The 14,800-nt window shown below is 35.6% G+C and overlaps 1 protein-coding gene across 1 annotated transcript in view; it reads left to right on the top strand.

Annotated features, from left to right (window-relative positions):
- Window positions 1-14,800, top strand: part of MACROD2 (mono-ADP ribosylhydrolase 2) — a 2,047,210-nt gene that overhangs the window by 66,448 nt on the left and 1,965,962 nt on the right. The window contains exon 3 of the mRNA XM_086701648.1: window positions 10,900-11,007. Within this exon, the coding sequence (XP_086557774.1) occupies window positions 10,900-11,007 (108 nt within the window). The remainder of the gene's footprint in view (window positions 1-10,899; window positions 11,008-14,800) is intronic.

The raw sequence follows: 14,800 nt of genomic DNA, 5'->3' as shown, positions 1-14,800 counted from the left end.
ACAAAAAAGAAGGCAAATTATATATGCTGTTTTTCTGATTTTCTAGTTTTCAAATATATCTTTATTTGAATGAGAATTTATCTCTTTATAAATTAGGATTTCATAAACTTTACCTTATATAAGGGCAGAAAATTGATTCTCCTTGTCTTTGGACCATAGGAACCTAATTGATTTTTATACAAGATTACTTGAAGCATTAGGTTGCATTATTCTCACATAAATTTTAGACTAAGAGTCATGCTATGTAGTATTACCATAATTTTTAACAAAATTGATTTTTATCAGATTATATCGTTAGGATAAAACACATTTTTAACACTTAAGCTTCCACCCCATACTTCTTTATGGATAATTACATTAAACTTAAAAAAAATTCTGTAAGAATGAAATGTGTCTTTATTTAAAGAACCTATGGCTCTTTTTTTTTTTTTTTTAGCCTTATAAAGCTGATTCTTATTATGAGGCAATGTTGCACAGTTGTTAAGCACATACGTTCTAGAACCACATTTCAAGGTTTCACATCTCAACTGTCAGTTGTAGGACATTTTCAAAAGTTAGTTGCTTAATCTCCATGTGCCTCAGTTTCTTTAGATTACCTTAGTAGAGTGGTTATCATGGTTCAGTGTTAATATAGAGAAACAGGCCATACAAAATAGATGGGTAAAATTGTGAACATACCACTTTAGTAAATAGGGTAGAGTTAGGATGTATACAGATTGATCTATTTTTCTTATTTAAAGATATGATGCTGAGCACTTCATCCCCTCTTGTCCACATACATTCCTCTCTATTCTGGCATATCCATTCATTCTTAAATCTTATGGTTCTTTAAGGTGTTGCAGATGTTAGATTAAAAGACCTTCTCTCCTAGAATATGTCATAGTAGGTGTTATGCTGGAAGTTTGAAACTTCATTTTTTAAAAGTTTTATTTATATTTAAAAAGTTTTAAGTTTTATTTGAGAGAGAGAGAAAAAAAAGCACAGGTGGAGGATGGGCAGAGAGAGAAGGAGAGAGAGAATCCCAAGTAGGCTCGGCACTGTCAGTGTGGAGCCTGATGTAGGGCTCAAACCTGTGAACCATGAGATCATGACCTGAGCTGAAGTTGGAATTCCAGCTGACTGAGCCACCCAGGTGTCCCCTGCAACTTCAATTTTGTTTGAACTTCAGTCTTCTTCAAAGCCTCTGCTTTGAAGCCCCTTCCATTCCTTCTTCCTTCCTTCAGTTAGCTTTGCTGTGCAACAAACTCTTCCAAAATTTAGTGGCTTCAAACAACATTCTTTTTATTATTGCTCTTCATTTTCTGGTTAGCCAGGAGGTTCTATAGTTAGCAGGTAGGTTGGCTGTGGCTAGGTGGTCCTGGATGGTCTCACATATCTGGCTGGCATTTGTCAGGCTGGTTGCCCTAGGGAACCTCATGTGAGATGGCTTGTCTCTGTTCTAAGTTACGTCTTATTGTGCAGTAGGCTAGCCTAGAATTTGTCACATAGTAGGCTTGACATAGCTAGAGAAGACGAACATTAATGTGCAAGCACTCATTAAGCCTCTGCTTGGGTCGTGTTTGTTGATGTCCCATTCATTGGTCAAAGGCAATTACATGGAAAAGTCCAGAGTCATTGTGGAAGAGTCCTATATAAGGGAATAAATACAGAGAAATGGGATTCTTTGGAAGTATTTTTGTCCATTCTTAGTTACTGAATTTTTTTTTTCATTAATGCTCTTTATTTACAAGTAAACAATCAATTAAGGAGAGTAATAGTTTTCTTGTTTTAATTTTGTGCTCCTGAGTTACTGAATTTTTACCACAGCGTAGATCCCAATACATATTAGTTTTGATTATAGTTTTATTGTTTGACACACAAGCATTTATTCTGATTTGATGGAAACTTGCTTCGTGTTTATTTCATGCCACTTTAGTAACTATTTTCTGTTTCTAATAGATTTCTGATAGATACCTGGCTGTAGTCATTAATCCTTTGAATCTAACATCCAGATGTCTGTGGGAGACAGGCAGTTAACATAACTGAGTGAGGTTAGCCTAGCTTGCACATAAACAAATATGCTCTGTCATAAATTGGAAAGTGAAAGATGCCTATCCAAAGGGTACATAGCCTCTACTCACACATCAGGTGAGGATGTGGATTCAGTATTTCCAGGTCTCTTGATTTTTCAAAAAAGTAGGAAATCTATGTTTTGATGTGAAATCTCACATTTAGTGTGAAATGTGATTTTGAATGCTAAAATTTAATTAAAAATTTAAAATGCCCTTTTCAATGGCAAAAACAATAGTGATGCTCTTTTAGCTGAATAAAATAAGCCTGCCAATTTGTGACTAAGGGATCTGAAACAGCCACTATCCAAAGGACTTCTGCTTTTGGTCCAAACCTGAAGAGTTCGTCTCATCTGCCACTGCTTCTCAGTTTGTGGTGTTCTCCGTATTTTCATTCTGGATGAATACTTATTTTCCTCAATACTTATATTCTCTGCCCCTATGACTTAGGAATGCCCTTCGATTTTGTCATCCTTATCCCATTCTACAGCCAGCTGGTATTCTTACTGATCCTTTAAAACTCAGCTTGGAAATTCCACTTTTATAAAACTTCACTGAATGTTATTTCTCTGTCTGAAACTCAAAGCACTTTGAGTCTTTGTTATGGCACTGATAATAATCTTCCTTGTATTGAAGTTGTTTGTATGCTTTATTATCATTCTGCTAGAATGTGGAGTTCATATCTCGGCTGGACTTTGTATTTCCTGCATTACTTAGCATGGCTATCATGCCTGGAATGCCTGCCTCCCTAATCAGGGGAGGTCTCACTCAAAGAGGAGCACTTTATTTGAAGGTTTCCTTTTCCTGACAGGTTTAGTTTGGAGTCCAGGGCTGAAGACAAAAAAAAAAAAAAAAGAATCTGTTGTTGAGATTTTCATCTGTGGAAGCTCTGTGGAAGTTGAAGCTAGGAAGAAAGGCAGGGGGATTGAGTCTCAGGCCAATTGAAGAAGTGAGCTATTAAATTGTTAGGGAAAAACAGGCAGGAATCTGGGATATGACATCATGATTATTAGGCAGGCATGATCATAGGAGATACAGGTGTCTCAGATCAATAGGCTAGCTGGTTTTAAAATATAATCTCAGGAACACAGCCTGCATCTCTGGGGTTCCTTGAGGTCTGAGGCTGTGTTCCTTAAAGCCTCTTAATGAACCCAATATTTTTCTGATCGTCTTGATTATAAATTTAATTTAATGTAAACATTAATTTCTATAGATATTTGCTTTATCTTTACTTTTAAATTTTGTAGCATGGTCTTACTGATTTTTCTGGCATCCTCAGAATTGAAGAGGTACACTGGCAAGAGGCCCCTTGTTACGGGAAACACTCAGCCAGTTGGTGCTCTTGGTGGCTTTTCTGTATCATGCCCATGGTTGCTAGAACACTTAGTATGAGGGAACTTAAGAATTTGGACTATTCTTAGGCACTTCATGTGACTATCCTCCTGCATCTTTGTTTTCCAAACATGGTCAGGGGACCCAGTGGTGGTCCCTTAGCTGTTTATCAAGTGGCCTTTAGGTAGTGTGGCAGTTCCAAGCAAATGTGATGAGACAGTTTTACTCAATATATTTTAAAAGTTTGAAATGTAAAATATAATTATGATTTTTATGAAAATTCTATTTTGTTATCAGTTATAGTCTTAAAAGTTATGCTTTTAAAATAGGGTAATATTGGTCAGTTAATCTTAATGAAGATTCAGTTAAAGTTTGTTTCTCCTAATGTATCTTAATGTCATTAGTGAGTTAATAAAGAATTTGATTAAATTTGTTTTTGTTGTTGTTACTATAGCATTGCATTATATTCCTACCTCATAAAAGGGATCAATGTCTTTAAAGTGGTTTAATTGATGCCAAAGAAAAGAGGTGAAATTGTAACATAAATGCCAGAATTCAGAATTAAGTCATAAATGTAAATAGTAAACAGAGTCCTAGTGCAAATAGAGTATGTGTTGGGATAAATAATCCGCAAGTTTGATGATCTTGCATAAACAAATAAGAGAAAATATAAATAGAAGATACATGATTAATATCAGCAAATTTGATTTTACTATGCAGTCCTCTAATCCCTGGTGTGTTGTATGTTATGAACCATTGTCAAATAGTAGCAGGAAACAACCAAGGCCTTTGTATTATTTTTAAGGTATTGTAACCACATTGATAAACCAATTACATTTTTTTCCCTAGGACAAAAGCAAATAATGCTTTGAGGGGGGAGTTCCTATGTTTGTAATAGAGAAGAGACTTAAACAACAGGCACCTAATTCAGAATTGGACTCTTTGAAATAAAAGATAGGTAAATGAGAGCTTGCATAGCATATTGGTTAAGAGCATGGGCTGCCTGAGTTCAAATCCCAGGTTTGTACTTACCAGCGGTATGTACTTGGTCAAACCACCTCCTTTCTATATGCTTTAGCTTCCTTATCTACACAGAGGGAATATTAGAAATATATAGTACATAGATTTGTTAGGATGCTAGGAGCTAATATTTATAAACATTAGAACAGCACCTGGTGCCTAGTAAATGTTATATAAGAATTAAATAAACTAGAACTAAATAAAAATGTCCATTAGAAATGTTTTTGTAAAGATGAGATTATGATTCAAATAGATATAAAATAAACACTTATGAACAATTTTATTTAACTCTGGTTCAGAAGAGAATTTAAAGGGATCACATATATAGGCAGTAAGGAACTCTGAAAGGAATTTGCAAATAAATGCAAATTGACCACAGGACAATATCAGTTGCATTCAAGGGAACATAATTTATTTGCGTTTCCATGGACAAGAATCATTTGCATTTTTATCTGCTTTCTATAACTTACAGAATTGTATAATAGCTCAAAGACAATGAAAGACATTATGCGGATGGGTAAACTAGATGGGATATCCACTATTATATTTTCTCCTCCATATTAAAGTCTTTCACAGTTTTTTTTGGACAAAATATTACAAACAAATGATAATAAAACCAATTGAAGGTTAATAACAAATATTATTTGTTACTATTCCTCAGAGTGGGAAGTAGAAGGGACAATTTTTTTTTCAAATACCACTTTTGAATGTCACATGATATTAACAAAGACATTCTATTTAACCAAACTTTAGTTTGGTTCCTCTAAGCCCTTTTCTTGACTAGGATCCATTCTTGGTAGACCTGCATAGCTCAGTGTTAGCAAGAATCTTGCTAAGTCAATTTAGAGAGTATTCCCTACCCTGGATGTCTGATTGTCTTCTCTATCTGATTTTTGAAGCCTTTTGTCTTCACTCCTGACTGATTGGGGATCTATTAGTGAGGCTAACTCCTGAGCCAGTGCCCCAGATGACAGCCATTAATCTTAGGATTCTAAGTATACTCTCTAAAGCTGGGTTAGAGGCCCAGGCTTCTTTGTTTGAAAGGTACTTCTTGGGCTAGAAGTCTTTCTTCTTGGCTTTTTGTTTTCAGTGGCAATTTACCCCTGGGCTGCAAAGGAGTCTCCTGGCTCTGTGTAGGCCTGTTTTCTGTATTTCATCCTGCTTCTCCCTTGGGAACTTCTGAGTCCACTGAAATGCACTTCTTGAGGTTTTGCTGATTATATGCTATGCTATCTCTGCCTACTTTCTTTCTTGCTGGCATGACTTTACTAAGGATAATTTGGAACTTCATTGGCTTCTTTTGGAAAACTTAAGATCTTCAAAACTGGCTCCTCTAAGATCTCTCTCTTCCCATTGCTTCTGATCCTCCTTCCTCCCCTTATAGTTGTTGATCTTCTTTTCAACTCCCTTGAATTTCTTGATGTGTACCTTTTCGTATTTCTACCTTCAACATCCCTCTTTTCCCTTCCCACTGAAGCTTCTCAACTCCCTTTAATCATTTGGACTTTAGGCTCCCTACTGCTCATCAGGGGCTCTCAAGGGACTCAGGGACTCCTGAAAGCAACTACTCATGGCAGAAAAGGAAGAAAAGATAATTGGAAACAGACCAGATGCTTTATATACTCAGATAAACTTTGGAGACATCCAGACAGCTGCTTGATGTCTCCTCAGTCAGTTTGTCAACTAAAATTTCCATCTATAGGGTATTGAAGAGGGCATCTTTTGGGATGAGCACAGGGTGTTGTATGGAAACCAATTTGACAATAATTTTCATATATTAAAAAAAAATAAAATTTCCATCTATAGCCTCTATACGATTATAATTTTTTAACGTTTATTTATTTTTGAGACAGAGAGAGACAGAGCATGAACGGGGGGAGGGTCAGAGAGATAGGGAGACACAGAATCTGAAAAAGGCTCCAGGCTCTGAGCTGTCAGCACAGCGCCCGACACGGGGCTCTAACTCACAAACTGAAATCATGACCTGAGCCGAAGTCGGACGCTTAACCGACTGAGCCACCCATGCGCCCCTCTATATGATTATATATCAGGGAAAATGAAAATTCTTGAAAGTCTCCTCCACAAATGTTGGTTAAAAAGCATTACCCCTCATATTGAACAGGTTATCTTGATTTTTTCCTTCTGCCAGAAACAAAATTTAGATAAAAATATCAAAGGGAGCATAGATCAGAGTGTATTACTGTGTTTACCTGACTTATGGCTAAAATTTTAGAATGAAAGCCACAAGATCTTTGTATCTGTTTTTATGTATGTATATATTTGTATGTATATTATGTATATGTGATATTTTTCTACTTTTGGATTGTATTACCACATTAATCCATAAAATCCCATAAAGGAACTCTATTAAAATTGGCTGAAAGGTAAATGAGAGCTTATAAAAATATTCCTAAAACTCTCAGAAACAGAAACTAATCCAAATACTTTGCTTTTCGACTTTATATGACTTGAGTAAATTTTTGGTAAATAATATTCGCTTAATATTGTTGGCTTAATAAAAATAACTATCTTCTGAGTTATTAGTAATATGATAAGAGCATACATTTTGTTGTACTTGGGTACAACAAATAACGTTGTATTATATCTGGATGTTTAAGATTATAAAAATTTTAAATTCAACCCAAGACCAAATGTATAAGTAAAAATGCAGGAAAAATTAATGCCGGATATTCATGACACCTTGTATTTGAAACATAGCAGTAAAAGAAAAATCCATTTATTTAACTTTTTTAGGTTTTTGCTTTTGTGCTGCTTTCCTAACATTCATGTACTGTAAAAATAATTAACTGGGAAATAACTTGAGATGATGATGAGCTTTGTTTCATGTTGAATATGTCTGCCTAAAAATAGTTTCCATGTCTTTGCAAGACCTACATATTCCAGTTTTAGTTAGCATTCTGCTAAATCAGTTTAGAGAGAATACTCCACCCTCAATATTGATCAAATTCCATATCCCCTTCCATACCCCTTCCAAGTGATGTCTGATCACCCTAGCCTGCCTTTAGCAAGAAGCCTAAGTCTGTTCAATCAGAATCTCCCCCTGCCTCTAATTTTTCTTCTTAGTGATTTTCCTTCCATTGATTCCCACTCTGCTCATGGCTGCAAATCCCTACTTGTCCTTGCTGTATTGGGAATTGAGCCCCATTCTGTACTGAGATCTTTTTTTCCCAGTTGCAGTATTTTCCAGAATAAAAATCTGTTTTTACTACTTTAATTACTGTCTTTTTTGCTGTTGTTTGTTTATATGTTTTATAATATAAATAGTATGCAGTCTGGAAGAACAATTACTGTCATGTGTACATTGACAGATATTTCAACTTGTAGTTGGATAAAGCCAATTATGTGCAAAATGTGAATTAGTTTTTGTGTACATATATAACGTCCATCAGGTAGCAATGCTTGACAGTTTTCTATCTTATTGCCGAAAACTCAGGGTGTAGGAAAAGATACATTGGAAGAGCTGATCAAACACACTTGTGTGAAAAGGAAGGCAATGCATTGCCATTCAAATAAAAGAAATTATTTTCTGGTGGTAATGTACATTGCTGCATTTACAGAGAGTAGTTGGTGGTCAAAAGTATGCGGTCTGGTTTTGGCTTATTGCTAAAGGAAATACAGATACTTATTAATACCCTCAAATTCTAGCTCTTGAGTAAATTTATGCCTTTTTTATATACCGTGTGAGACATTGGGCAGCAAGTATAAGTCTGGCTATGAGGAAGAAGGATGCTTATACTTATTCATGATGCTGATGATTCTAATAAGACCATTTTGAGTAACTTATTTGAATAACATGTCACAGCAGTATATTTATTTGATACTTTGAATTTGCTTGCGCCTTTAGACTCAAAATGTCACAATTTTAAAATTTGCAGATGAGAGATGAGGATTTCTTTTAAGAAAACTGAAATGTGGTATAAATGCTTGAACTTTAAGTCTTTCCAATACCATTCTTTGATAATTTCTTTATATTTGGAGAAAGAAATACATGATTTATTGTCACATATGTTAAAAAGTCACATTATTACAAATACAGTTTTACATACATAATGCTTCATGAACAAATGAAGAAGTAGTTTTTAGAACTAAATGCAACTTTAGGAAGGATTAGAAATCTACTTTGTATCCCAAGTTGGAAAGTCAAACTTTATGCTTTCATTTGTGATATGCTTATCAACTTAATGCCTGATGGAGTTCTGAAACTCATCAGTGAGAAGTGTTTATAATTTCAGGTTTACAACAGTCCAAATATGTATACTTTTTTTTTTTTGACAAATCACCAAATATTTATTGTCATTCAATAATCTTTAACTGGGAATTAGGACTTTCTAATTTGGTAAAAGTAGTAAGACTAGAAACTGATTGGGTGTGGAACTCAAGGTGTTCTGGCTCAAAGTCTTTGTCAATGGGCCAGGCATTGGCCTGGCAAGAGCACAAACAAAATTCTTTCACTGATGGGAATAACAACAACAACAACAACAATAATAAATGTAATGATACATTTTTCAAAATAATATTGTTTGAAAATATTTCTTAACTACTGTGTTTTTCTGAATCTAGATGTTGACATAACTTGTCATCTTTGTAAATCCTTTGTTTAAAAAAAAGGTAGTGTTTGTTGAGAGCTTACTGTGGAGCAAGTATTATTCTAAGTATTGTGAACTCATAATTGTGAAGGAGCCAGTAATTTACAGACTGAAGCATAGAGAAAATAAATAACCTTTCCAATATCACCCAGTTGTTAACTGGTAGATCAAAATTTGAACAGAGATAGTCTGGTAGTAAAGTGTGTGCTTTTAGCCATTACCTGACAAGGACAGACGGTACTGGAGAAGCCCTTGAGGTGGTTTTATTTTTTTATTATTGTTTTATTTTGAGGTCCTCTAATGTCTTTCTCTGCTCTTTTCACATACAATTTTCCCATTTTCTCCTCCTCCTCCTTATTATTATTACTACTATTGTCAACACTAATGAATATTTTGATTAGAATCCTTTAAGGAGAGCAGTGATTACAAAGAAGGGGATGCCTCGGAGACAGAAAGAGAGAAAAGATAACTTTTGTGACCCAGGATCATATCCTTACTCTTGGCCATTTTTTTTCTATGGCTATGGGGGCCCAAAGACAATTTAAGTGACTTGTAACCTATCATCTCTAATCTCCTAAATACTTCAAAATTGCATGCTCATTTAAGAGTATCATAGTGAACTGATAGCATTATCTTCTCCCTTGAAAGATTTGCACAGATCATAAACACTTCAAAAAGTTTGAGTTTATAAATCACCTTTCGTAGAGGTATATTAAAAAGCTTTCTATGGGGCGCCTGGGTGGCGCAGTCGGTTAAGCGTCCGACTTCAGCCAGGTCACGATCTCGCGGTCCGTGAGTTCGAGCCCCGCGTCAGGCTCTGGGCTGATGGCTCGGAGCCTGGAGCCTGTTTCCGATTCTGTGTCTCCCTCTCTCTCTGCCCCTCGCCCGTTCATGCTCTGTCTCTCTCTGTCCCAAAAATAAATAAACGTTGGAAAAAAAAATTAAAAAAAAAAAAAAAGCTTTCTATGTATAGTAATATGATGTTTTTTAAATCATTGATTTTGTAAACCTCTGTGTACTGTATTAACATCACTTGTTAAGAATGAATGAATCTCAAATTATAGTATTATCATAAAATATTTAAAAGTAGGTCAAGTTGTAGAATGTAATGTTTTGGCTTGTTTTCAACTTACTAGTTTGCTGGCTGTTGTGTGCAGGACAGAGCTTTTCTCTTTTAAATCTAGCAGCGCCCTCTAGAGTGAAAGGTTAATACAATTTGATAAGAAAAGCAGTTTGACCCACTCAAGTATTTTTGATCCTTCCCATTGTGAGGGGCATTTGTTACTTACAAGTAGCAAAGAGTGGAACCAACATGTTTTTGTTCTGGGTGAATATTTTTTTCAAGGATGACTTGGTAACTACAACGAAATAGAAAGAAGCTCATTCATTGTGAAAATTTATTTTTGTCAAATCTTTCAAGGGAGAAGATAATGCTATCAGTTCACTATGATACTCTTAAATGAGCATGCAATTTTGAAGTATTTAGGAGATTAGAGATGATAGGTTACAAGTCACTTAAATTGTCTTTGGGCCCCCATAGCCATAGTTGTACATCTTTTTCTTATCTTCTTATGAAACTTGATCGTTCATAATGTTATTTTAAAATTGATATTTTCATAATAATAAGAAACATTGAGTTTTTTTGACCAATATAACATGTCTAAATTTATTGACTGCCTATTATATACATGATGTACTACATTTGTATTGAGGAATACATAATAAATAGAGAATAAGCCACACCCCTGGTACTTACACATTTATTTCCACTTGTCTTGTATATCAGATTGTGACCCATATTGGCTATTTTATCAAAATTGTCCTTAAATAAATTAAGACTATACTATTGATATATATATGTATATATATATATATTCTTTTTTTTATTACAGAAGAAAATACTCAGGAAACATCACAGGTGAAGAAAAGTTTGAGTGAAAAAGTTTCCCTCTATAGAGGTGACATCACATTGCTAGAGGTAGATGCTATAGTCAATGCGGGTGAGTACTTGATTTTGTTGTGATGTATTATATGAGTATTATTTTAAATTATTTTTCATAAACAGGAATGTAGGTATTTTAGGAAAAGATGTCCTTCCTGGTATAGAAATATCTTATGTACTTCCCTTCTGGATTAAAAACACTGCTGATTTATTTTACATATGTGCTGCAGTTAATTTGCTAACTCATGGTATCCATGCTAAGTTGAGACTAGGGTACTAGATCATTGGAAAAGTGAAAGATTATTGCAGAAAGTTCCTCAGAAAGAACTTTGCAGCTCTATTGTTGCTGGTTTCACACTTGGGTTAATAATTTGCCAACATAAAAACAAATTCATCAAGCTTTTTCCTTCTTTTGAATAGGTTGTAAAGAGATGATTGAACTACACCAAAATAAGTAATCTAGAAAGTAATGATTTCTGCGGTTTCCAAATCACAGTTGTTTGGTTGCTCATGTTTGCTATGAAATGCTTTATTCTAATTATTTCAGTAATCAAGTAATTTTTATGTTTGAAAATAGGGGAAATTAACTTATTTATGATGGTATCTCCTATATATTTTATTATGTGACTATATGTCAAATACATAGTAGTTGTGATTCTATAAAAATAAATGTCAATAATAAAAGGATATTTAATGATTTTAATTTGTGTTTTGTAAAGGTAGACTTTTTTCAGCCTATCTTTGGCTTGAAAATGCCAAATAAAAATAAATTTGGACTTAGGTAAGGAGAGACTTTGTTCAGAAAGATTATTACAGTAAGGGGAAGAGTACTATTGTAATGGGAGAAGAAAGAATATTGCAGTAGGAAGAACCACTTTGACCACAAGATCTATAAGTATCTCAAAGATCAATCAGAAAGGAGCTTTTCTTTTATAAGGAGGAGTAAACAGGCTAAAAAGAATTGGGTGTGGGGGACTGGGATGAATGGATGGCATGATTGGACAGTTGATCAGGGAATATTCTTCCCCTGAGGTCCGCTGATTCTTGGGAGGAGTCATTCAGGAAGGATTGTTCACCTTCCATTGCTCAAGGATGGGTCAAAGTCCAGGGACTTGAAAGAAGGAGAAAAGCCTTACTAAAGTTTGGTCAACTCCAGTTAAGAGCTGTTGACCAATCAGAATGGTCAATATGGACAAACAGTTCAGCTAATCATTTATGAGTGAAAGAATGGGAATTTGGAAGATGTGTCTTTGTCTTGTCATAGGTTACAAGGGATCATCCATGAGTTTTATCTCAGTCACACGGGAGCATATTTCTGTGCTGGTAAACTGTTTCCTCGAACACAAAAGGGTGAGGGGTAATTTTTTGGCAGTCTCTGTTTTCCAGGAGTACAGGGTTCATGTGAAATTCAACATTGTCTTGAAGTTTCCTCTGGTGATGAATAAATTCACACAGGATAGTAGGAACATGCTTTGGTGGGTGAACAGAAGGATCTCACAAGAGATCTGGAGTGTTGTTTAGGAGATAGATAGACTTCTAGCAGGAAGTCTGGAAGTCTGGTCAGCTTGTTATTCCCTCAGAATTGGCTGTCAGTTGCTTTGTACTGTAATTTGCTTTGCCATAGTCAGAGCTGTTTTTTCTTTTTCTCTTCTTCTGATTCCTCTGTGATTCCTTTCTCCTCTGCTGCATCTCTCAAATGCAAAACCTTCATGAGAGGGGATCAGCCTTGGTCATTTAATCACCACTCAATATGAATCACTTATTTTGGATAGAATTACATCTTCATGCCACCTTATAGGCTACAAGTCTCCCTTATATCTAGTCTCTGTGGACTGTTCATTTGTAGCCCTGGGTATCAAGATGCTTTTCTCTGATCTATGGGGCGTCTGGGGACGACATGCCCTTAGAAAGAATCCCATGAACTCCTTTCCAGTACAGAGGTTTAATCAGATATTATTGTAGCTATTAAGTCATTAATGATTTATTATGCTCTAAATCCTATAAATATGTAAGCTTTAATTTAAAAAAAATTAAAAGCTTTTATGTATATATAACACCAACCTTCCTGTATATTCTTGTAATTTCTAGCTGTTAATCCTAGTTCTGTTCTGTGGAGTACAACTAGTGACGTGTAGTTTCTTCTTAAATACCTGAAGATAACTCTTGAGTTTCTTTCTTGTTATTAACATTACATTGGATTTGCCATGTTGGCACACTTAATAATAGCAGCAATTATGGTTTTTCTTGGGTTTTATTAATTGTGTACATGTGTAGCTCCCCCTTGAGACTATAGAATGGTGTCTTTTCATTTTTTTGTGTCACCCTCCAAAGCGATGTAATGCCATTATGTTCTTAATAAACACTTGATACTGTATATGTGTTAAGTTGAACTACGTGCAATTGAACCATATGCTACAAAGCACCTCTGAGCAATTGCACATTCAGCATTGAGGACTTGATATAGTGAAACAATTTGGCTCTGATTTTAAAAATGAATTATTTGATCAATTAATAAAAATAATTATGGGGTGGGGCTCCTGGGTGGCTCAGTCAGTTAAGTGTCCAACTTTGGCTCAGGTCATGATTTCATGGCTCATGGGATTGAGCCCCTCATCGGGCTCTCTGTTGTCAGTGCAGAGCTCACTTCAGATCCTATGTCCCCCTCTGGCTCTGCCCCTCCCCCACTCTAGCACATGTTCTCTCTAAAAAATAAATAGACACTCAAAAATAATTATGGGATAATTTTTACTGAAATAGAATAAAATGGTGCTAAACAGGAAAACATCACTAATAGAAAAAGAACATCCTATCACTATTTTGATTCTTGTCCTTCCCTGTATGCATAATTTTTTCATAGCTGCTACATAGCTGTGTACAAGGGTTTGATGAATTAATATGAAGGGAGGCAGTAACTTTCACTCACTCCCAAAAACCATTTGGCACCTTTAGCTCACCTCTCTGGCTGAGATTATATTATAATTTGGCCATGTTCTGCATCTCACAAGGACAAACTCATTAGGAAGTTCCTGGGTATATGGAAAAGAGATGCCAAATGTACAGTGTAATGACTCTATTTACAGCTTTCTGCTGTGCAGTTTGTTTGCCTGGTGTGTAAAGAGAGGAACAGCATTTTATTCTTTCAAGTGAACAAGGCAACATGGCAGGAGACTTCAGAGCTGCCTCTAGTGAGAGGGGAATGAGAGGCAGTGCCCCCTTCCCCCAACCCCCCCAGTCAGGGTGCCAAAGCAGCCCAGACATCACTTCCTATCAAACTTCTAAAGGTTCTCTTCCCACGTTCATGTTATATTAGTTCGTTGGAACACCAGGGATTATTTGCCATGAATGAAATGATTTGATATTTAAACTTTTTCCTAATAAAGTACTCCTTGAACTTCCTTAGATTTCTTTAAATGTGACCCAGGATGAGCCTCCTATGCCTCCTATGTATTTTATTCTTCTCTGTAGGAATTAATGCATGTTTGGTATATTGTAACAGAACAAATTTTGTAGGCAGTAAGGTATACAGGGCAGTAGCACAAGTTTTAGAGTGAGGCAGACCCAGGTTCAAATTCAAGTTCTCATACCCAGGGTCATTTTTTGTTTAAACTTTTTATGTTGAGATAATTATAGGAAATTGCAAAGAGAGTACAAAGAGTGGGAACACCTGGGTGGCTCAGTCGGTTAAGCATCTGACATTGGTGCAGGTCATGATCTCGCTGTTCACGATGAGGTTGAGCCCTGCATTGGGTTCTCAATGGTGGTGCAGAGCCTGCTTGGGATTCTCTTTGTCTTCCTCTTTCTGCCCCTTCTCTGCTCGCTTTCTCCCTCTCTCTCTCTCTCTTTCTCTCTCC

Source organism: Puma concolor, chromosome A3, assembly GCF_028749965.1.
Source record: "Puma concolor isolate L17-30 chromosome A3, mPumCon1.1.hap2, whole genome shotgun sequence".
Classification (NCBI taxonomy): Eukaryota; Metazoa; Chordata; class Mammalia; order Carnivora; family Felidae; genus Puma; species Puma concolor.
This window is presented reverse-complemented; position numbering and strand designations above follow the sequence as displayed.